The sequence below is a fragment of the Nicotiana tabacum genome, chromosome 9 (assembly GCF_000715075.1).
Source record: "Nicotiana tabacum cultivar K326 chromosome 9, ASM71507v2, whole genome shotgun sequence".
Taxonomy (NCBI): domain Eukaryota; kingdom Viridiplantae; phylum Streptophyta; class Magnoliopsida; order Solanales; family Solanaceae; genus Nicotiana; species Nicotiana tabacum.
In genome coordinates this window covers 47,427,422-47,436,358 of record NC_134088.1, presented here as the reverse complement: position 1 = coordinate 47,436,358, position 8,937 = coordinate 47,427,422, and the positions used below count along the sequence as shown (strand labels likewise).

At 40.1% G+C, this 8,937-nt stretch overlaps 1 protein-coding gene across 1 annotated transcript; it reads left to right on the top strand.

The window, feature by feature from the left end:
• The first annotated feature begins 3,955 nt into the window (after nucleotides 1-3,955).
• On the top strand, nucleotides 3,956-5,038 carry LOC107800146 (uncharacterized). The gene is made up of 3 exons (XM_075221032.1): nucleotides 3,956-4,297; nucleotides 4,410-4,464; nucleotides 4,629-5,038. The coding sequence occupies exons 1-3, from the start codon at nucleotides 3,956-3,958 to the stop codon at nucleotides 5,036-5,038; spliced, it is 807 nt and encodes a 268-aa protein (XP_075077133.1).
• Nucleotides 5,039-8,937: the final 3,899 nt, after the last annotated feature.

Here is an 8,937-nt window from a genome sequence, read left to right as displayed (position 1 = left end):
GAACAACTCATGAAGCTGTTCCAGTTCTCTTCCGAATTCCATAACAACATAGGGAGTGACATATGACAAAGTGGAACCGGGATCAATAAGAGCATATACATCATGAGATTGGATAGTCAATATACCTATGACAACATCTGGAGAAGCCTCTAAACTCTGGCGACCCCTCATAGCATAGAAACGGTTGGGTCCTCCCGAATTCTGTGCAGCACCCCTAGATGCACCACGCCCTGCGGGTGCTGGACAACCTCGAGCTAAAGGAGGTGCTGCGGATGAAGTAGCTGCAGAACTAGATGGTCGTGTCGTACCCCTACCGACACTCTGGCGGGATGAACGACAATCCCTCTGAATGTGACCCCTAATACCGCACTCGTACCATATTGGTAGGTCCGTGAAATAGGTCCCTAAGTGCATCTTCCCACATCTAGGGCATAGGGACCTCCACTGCTGCTGAAATCACCCACCAGGCCGACCCTGCTGGTAGGATCCCCTGTTGCCCTGACCGGGCCTGAAATAGCTCCATTGCTGCTGACCAGGCCCTGATGGTTGTGCACTGACTGAAGACTGAGAAAATGACTGGGATGGCCCTGATGACCCTTCTTTGAATGTTGACCTACAACCACCACCACCGGAAGAACCACCAAAGTTGCCCGTGGACCGGGACTTATTGCTACCCTCTCTCTCCATTATATTTTTCAATTTGCGGGTCTCTGTGGCTTGAGAAAACACCACCATCTTCCCATAGTTCAAATTAGAATTCAAGGCAGCTGTAGCGGCCTCATTAATAACTAAGGGGTTGAGGCCCTACACAAACCGGCGCACTCTAGCCTCCATAATGGGCAACATGTAAATAGCATACATGGACATGCGTGCAAATCTCATATGGTACTCCCACACACTTATACTAACTTGTCTCAAGAGCTCAAACTCAGCGGCATGGGTTGCCTTAGTCTTGGCAGGCAAGAAATGATCAATGAAGGCATCGGCAAACTCACTCAACCTTGTTGTAGGGCTCCCCTCCTCACGGGACTCCTCAAACATCTCAAACCAAGAGTATGCCACCTCTTTTAGGCGGTAGGAGGCCAACTCCACTGCCTCCTTCTCAGTAGCACGCATAACTTGGCGAGTTTTGTGCATCTCATCAATAAACTTGTGGGGGTCCTCCTAAGGATTAGTACCCGAGAACACTGGAGGATCTAACTGAAGAAACCTATTCACCCTGGAACTAGTAGAATCCCCTTGCTGGTTCAAAGAAGCAAGTGAAATATTCGATCTCTGGGCATGGGAAGCCACCATCAGAGCCAACATCTGTATGGCTCCCCTAAGGTCCCCATGAGAAACACCAAGACTGGAAGTTGGGGCTAGAGGTGGAACTGGCATATCAATGGGTGGTGGAATAGCTGCACCCTTCGTAGGAGTAGGGATTGTTGAAGTCTGAGCAGGAGTAGTAGAATCAGGCGGTGTAGTAGTTGGGGTAATATACTCACCCCTCGGGTGCTCCCGCCTCATAAAGTATAGAATTAACTGCACTGATTATTAGAATTAGGACTCAATGTCATGAAAAAAAAATTCTCTCTAGCAAAACCCTAAACCCTAGCGATTTCAGGGGATTCTGCATTTGAGCGCTGCCATGGCCGCTCCGGCCGGTGACCAGTCATCTTTTCCTGCTGATCACCGTCCTCCCTCCCTCGCCACAAATAATGTAACCACAAACAGTAATTCCCATGCAGACGAACCCTACTTCAAAACTTACTGTCGAGCCTATATAATTACGACGAGCCACTGTTTTTAAATGGAGAACCTTTCGTCAAATTCACAGAAGCTGAGGTTGATCACATGAACATAATTGAAGGATTACAATATGCAGTTATTGTAAAGCTATGGTATGGTGGCCAGAACTCCAGGAATTACGCAAAATTATCCCAAGTCAATGTGGAATCAAAGGAGAATGTAGTGTTGGTTTCCTTCGAGATCGACATGTCTTGATAAGATTGACGTTATGGGAAGATTTCATAAATTTTATGTCAAAAAATGCTTATTATGTCAAAGACAAGGATGGTTATGAATATCAGTTGCGAACACAAATTTACGATGCAAAATTCAAGGCCGGGGATGAAACACCAATGGATATGGCATGGATCTCCTTTCCAGGTTTGCTACCTACATTCTTTGTAAATGAATGCTTGTTTTCATTAGCCTCAGCTGTGGGGAAGCTTTTGCATCTTGACATGGCTACAATTAACAAAACTCGGCCTAGTTGTGTGAGAGTTAAGGTCCTAGTTGACTTGTTAGAAGATTTACATAAGAAGATTCATATGGATATCGAGAATGAGGCTACATGGGAAATAAGGACTGAATGGGTGAAAATCAATTATGATTTTCTGCCCAAGCATTGTAAGCAATGCAAAATTCAAGGTCATGATCAGTTTGAATGTTGGTGACTTCATCCAGAGCTAGTGGAGTCTAATGACAAAGTGAAGCATGCAGTTACTGGTAACGCTGGAAAACAGGAACAAAATAAGGGTCCTTTAATGATCCTTTCAAGTGGAAAAGTTGTTGGTAATATTGGTGAACAATGGAAGGAAGTGCGAGATATTCGTGTCAAGAAACCTGTTCAACAGGAAGAAACACAAGGCAGTAGTAGGAAAAAATTTATTCATGTTGATGATGTTCAGGCGACTAATAAGTTTGCTGCTTTGGTAGAGGATGCAGATGATAATGAAGAGAACAATCATCTAGCTTTATTGGAGCAAAATCAGGTCAATCGCAGCACTAAACCTACCCCTACTGAAACTGGGAGAACCTTGAATCCATCTGCACCAATTTATAATCCTTCTTCACCTGGGATTGCAGCTCATAAGGATATTGGCAAAGAATGTATAAACCAGAAGGATAAGGAGAAAGAACAAGCAATGTTAAAGAAAACCACAACACAAAGGGTCGATAGAGCCTTTGGAGGCAACAATGTTACTACTAATTATTCATGCCAAGAGATCCATTCACAAACGTTGAACACTCAAGAAAATACTGTCAATCCAAGGACCAGTGAGAATGATGTCTCAAAGGGAATCGATGCTAGTGTGACTAATGAACAAGGAGGAGCATATGTGAAACAAATTGATAGGGATGATCAGTCGAACAAAGAAAAGAATTTTCCTACAGGAAGTCCACTGATGGGGAGATTATAGAGTCAACAGGTAGAGGATGATTTAGAAGAAGAAGGAGAATTACAATCAGATGATGAGCTAGATAAGGAGGTAGTTGCTAGTCAGATTGATGATCACGAGTCTGAAGATGGAGTTCACTTCTTAGAGGAAGATGAGGAAGATCGTGAACTGATGAGAGTAGATGCTGATGGAGATAAGCAGGAGGAAGCTGGTAACCTGATGCCTAAACCTTCTGATATACAAAATAGTTGTCCTAAACCAGCTGTTCTTAATGTAAGCCTCAATCACAATGACCAAATCCTCACCCCAGAAAATCCTAATCCTAATCTTAACACTAACCCCAATACTATCACTAGCATCCAAAGAAAAGAATTACAGGAAAATAAAGAACTGCAGTCATTTTCCAAGATGCAAAATATGACTAAGGAATCTACTAGCAGGGTAGTAGTTCCTAAACCTATTAAAACTCAGGTAGCTAAACAATCTCTAGCAGTAGATGATGAAGAGAATGGACAAGAAAAAGGGAGAGACATGGATGAGGAATCCACGGCTCAGATTTTCAGGAATGTTGCTCGACAAGGTGACATATCTCCTAGGCATATGGATAGAGAAAAATCTACAGGCAGAGGTAGGAAGAAGCAGCAAAAAGAAACTTATAATATTCTTGTCCCTGGTACATGAGTTCAAACAAGAAGGACACTCTCCAAATCTACCAATTAATGATGAATGCATTAATTTAGAACATTAGATCAGTGAATAAACAACAAGCCTTTGAAAGGCTAATTACAATGCATAGACAACAACATTTCAAATTTGTGGGTTTAATGGAGCCAATGCAGCAATCTAGAAAATTGGATAGATACAAAAAAAGGATAAGTTTTGCTCAGGCTTTTGTAAATATTTCTAACAAGAACTGCGCATTTGTGGATGAAAATTATGAAGTTACAGTAATATTCGATATGGAGCAGCGGATGACCTTAAGACTGGTGGATTCTAATTCTCAACAGGAAGTAATTCTTACCTTAGTTTATGCCAAGTGCGATGCTATTCAGAGGATTAAAATGTGGGACACATTATATGCTTTGGCTTCTGATATGGTAACCCCATGGATAGTTGGGGATGATTTCAATGTGATTTAGGATGAGGAGGAAAATTTTGGAGGCCTACCAGTACACCTCAATGAGATTGATAATTTTAGGCATTGTGTAACAACATGTAACTTGCATGATATTGGTTTTAAAGGTAGTATCTTCACTTGGTGGAATGGAAGGACTGAAGAAGATTGCATTTTTAAGAGGTTGGATAGAGTATTAGCAAATATGGAGTTTCAACAAATGTTCTCAGGTGTGGAGATTACTCATTTGTCCAAAATAAATTTGGATCACAATCCCTTATTAATCACGTGTGTTCCCTATTTAATACCTGTGACGAAGCAATTTTGATTCCTTAAGTTTTGGACAGAACATGCCACCTTTCAAGATGTTGTGAAGGAAAACGGGACGATAGACTTTAGTAGTAATCCATTCATAATCTTCAATCACAACTTGAAGAAGTTGAAGCGAGCATTATCAGTATGGAGCAGGGCTACATATGGGGATATTTTCCAAAAGATTGCTAGCTTGGAAGAGGTGGTACTTGTTCATGAAGCACAGTTTGAAATCAATCCAACAAAGCTTAATAGAGAAAGTCTTAACAAAGTTCAGGCTGAACTTATCAGAGTTTTGTCTCTCGAGGAAAAGTTTTGGAAGCAAAAGTCTTGCATGTCATGGTTTAAGGATGGAGATCGCAACACTAAACTCTTTCATGCAAAAGTGAATGGTAGGAGAAGAAGATTGCAATTAAATAGGATTCAGAATAGTGAAGGTAACTAGATCGAGGGCAATGAACAAATGACAGCTGAAGCAGTCAATATTTTCCATAATCAATTCCATGAGGATGTCATTCCTACTATTTTTGGGATCATTGATCATGTTCCTAACATGGTAAACTTTGATCAAAATCAAGAACTACTGAAACAACCTACGAAAGATGAAGTCAAGAGGACTGTCTTTGGCTTAAATGGGGATAGTGCTGGAGGACCAGATGGATTCACTGGGAAATTCTTCTATAGCTGGTGGGACATAATAGGGGATGATGTATTTAATATGGTGAGGCAGTACTTTAATGGTCATGAACTACCAAGATTTATTACTCATACAAATCTGGTGCTATTGCCTAAGAAGGCGGAAGTTGCTACTTTTTCTGATATGCGACCTATTAGTTTGAGCAACTTCTTTAAAAATGTTTTTTCAAGAGTTATTCATGAAAGGCTTGTTCCTCTATTGCCTAATATCATCTCAGATGAACAAGCAAGTTTTGTTAAATAACGGAACATCGTATAAAATATGTTGTTAACTCAAGAAATTATTACTGACATTAGGTTAAGGACAATGGCAGGACCTAATGTAGTGATGAAATTAGACATAACCAAAGCTTAAGATAGGCTTTCCTGGATATTCATGACTAATGTATTGAGGAAAATGGGCTTTTGTGAAAGGTTCAACGGTGTAGTATTTGGCATTATGTCTAACAACTGGTATTCAATTTTAATTAATGGCTAGCCGTATGGATTTTTCAAGTCCACCAGAGGAGTTAAGCAAGGGGACACCTTGTCACCTACATTATTCATTTTAGCTACTGAATCTATGTCTAGAGGTTTGAATGCTCTTCATCTAAACTTATACTTTTGTGGATTTGGCTTGCCAAAGTGGAGTCCTAAGGTTAATCATCTAGTGTATGTTGATGATACTATCATCTTCTCATCGTCTGATGCTACTTCATTACAACTAATTATAGAGGTATTGAGTGCCTATGAGGTAGCTTCTAGACAATTAATTAACAAGGCAAAATCAACAATCTATATGCACCATTCAACAAGTTTGGAGGTTTTGAACAAGGTGGAAAGAGTGACTGGAATTAGCAAGTAGGAATTTCCTTTCACTTACCTAGGCTGTCCAATTTTTTATACTAGAAGGAAAATGGACTACTATCAGGGGCTTGTTAACAAAGTGCTTGACAAGCTTCAATCATTGAAAGGTAAACTTCTATCGATTGGTGGCCAGGTTGTATTGATTTCACATGTTCTACAAAGCATGCCAATACATTTGTTGTCAACTATGAACCCTCCAGCCTCTGTTATTAATAAACTTCATAAATTATTTTCTCGTTATTTCTGGAGTAATTCAGTAGGAGGAAGAGCTAAACAATGGGCATCATGGGACACATTATTCTTGCCACAAGAAGGAGGGGTTGGATTTAGATCGTTACATGATATGTCTAAAGCCTTATTTTGTAAACTATGGTGGAACTTTGGAAAAAATCCTACTTTATGGAGCGCATTCATGAGTCAAAAATATTGCAAAACATTGAATGCATTAGTGGTTCCTTGGAGAAATAGATCTCATGTGTGGAGAAAGATGCTTGAATGTAGGAATGACATTGAACACAAGATAATATGGCAGCCAAGGATGGGTTCTTCAGTGTTTTGGTTTGATAATTGGACAGGCTTAGGATCATTATACTTTGTTACTCCTCCAGATTTCTACTGTGATGAATCTGTCCACCACGTATATGATGTGATAGTAGATGGCTCGTAAGATGAAGGTAGGTTACTAGATAGTCTTTCTCAAGAGTTAGCACTTCATGTAATTGAGAATATTAAACCTCTTGTACTATATAATGAATTGGATAGACCATACTAGACGTTGGATACTAGGGTCAACTTCACTATTAAAACTGCCTGGGACTATATTAGAAGGAGAAGAGATTCTAGTGCTTCTTACAAAAATATATGGGTGAGAGGTTTGCCTTTTAAGATTGCTTTCTTCATATGGAAGGTTTGGAAAGGCAAGTTACCTTTTGATGACGATTTTAGAAGACTGGGTTATTTCATGCCATCCAAATATTGGTGTTGTATTAATCCATCAGAGGAAACAATGTCACATGTACTATTTAGATCATATGCAGATAAGACAGTGTGGCAGTACTTCCTCTCAAATGCAGGCGTTAATATGGAAGGATTGTTGATGCAGTAGACAGTCCTAAAATGTTAGGCAGCTCAGGTGGTGCCTAGATTAAAGCCTATATTCCAGGCTTTACCTTTGATTATAGTGTGAAAACTTTGGAAAAGAAGGAATAACTATAAGCATGGGGAGGCAATGACAGTAAGTAGGGTGATTTACCAGATCACATCTACACTACAAGATCTGGTAAGACTAAGTAAACCAAGTTTACAAAATATTCCTCATAAATTGCTAGATTTGTTACATGTAATGGAGCATTACATGCCAAAGTTGAAGGTGACGAAGGTCTTATGGGAATTACCTGAACAAGGTTGGGTGAAGGTGAATACTGATGGGGCATCAAGGGTAAATCCGAGAAAGAATTCTATTGGTTTTGTGTTGAGAGATGAATATGGTGATATCCTGCATGCACAAGGAGAGGAGATCCATGAAGGGACGAACACTGAAGCTGAAGCTGTGGCTATGCTAGAAGCACTGAAGTACTGTGTGCAATATGGTTACACACACCTTATGCTCCAAACTGATTCCATGATGTTGAAAAATGTGGTGGAGGGAATTTGGGTTGTACCATGGATAATTGCAACACAAGTATAGGAGATCAAAGGCATTACGGGGAGATGTAGCATAAGGATATCACATATTGTGAGACAGGGTAATAAACTTGCTGATTACTTAGACAACTATGCTTTGGATAGAGGTAATTTTGTGACTGACTGTTTCACACAATTGGATGTACAAGGTCGAAGATTGGTGAATGATGATAAGTCACAATGTCCATATTTGAGAGTGAAGGTTGCGAAGAACTAGGAGGATGGAGGATATGAGTGTAAGAAGAAGGGGAAGCAGCCATGATCATCATTCTCAGATCTCTACAGAGGAGAGGGTGATGATTCTGTTTTTCACTAACTCTATTTATTTTTTTGCAGGAAATGTTACTGTATCCATGCCATACTACTTTATATAAATTCAGTGGGTGGTATTAGCACCTAGTGCTCATTCCCTTGAAGGAGTATTAGTAGTAGGCATAGGCATGGAAGAAAGGAGGAACTCCAGTATACTAGGGTCGACTTACAGTCATCGAAAGATGGATTTTGACATCCAGCACCCTAGTGCTTCAATCCTTCATCTGAACACCAGTAATTTCATCATAAAGTTACAAGTAAAGGATTCACAACACTAGAGTTATAACACAAGAATGCGCAGGAGTTTAATCGTGACAATCATGCCAGTTATGGGTGACTTAGGCTTTTGGCATTTAAAAATGGGATAAATGGTTGCATTATGGAGTAAAACCCCAATGCATTTCATTCACTCTATATCCGAGGAATGGTGCCAAGCAAATGTTTTGATAGATCACTGGTGGAGTCCGCACGATTTCCTCACTAATCAGTGCATACCCATTCTCGTGCATAATTGCTAGATACTTGAAGCAAGGAGGAATGCATGTGATTTTACTAATCCTTATACTAATGCAAGTAATCTACTGGATCCTAGACATCAAGAGGCAGGAATTATAGGGTGTGTCTGGGATATAAAATGCAACACTATGCAAGGAGTAGAAGAAACGCATCATGGATATGGCAAAATAGTGAACGGTACGCTACTGGACACTACACAATGTGGGGATGATCACATGAGCTCCATACAAAAGGAAGGTACAACTAGAGATTTGAGAGGAAAACTAATGGCAACACAATTAGATTCATTCT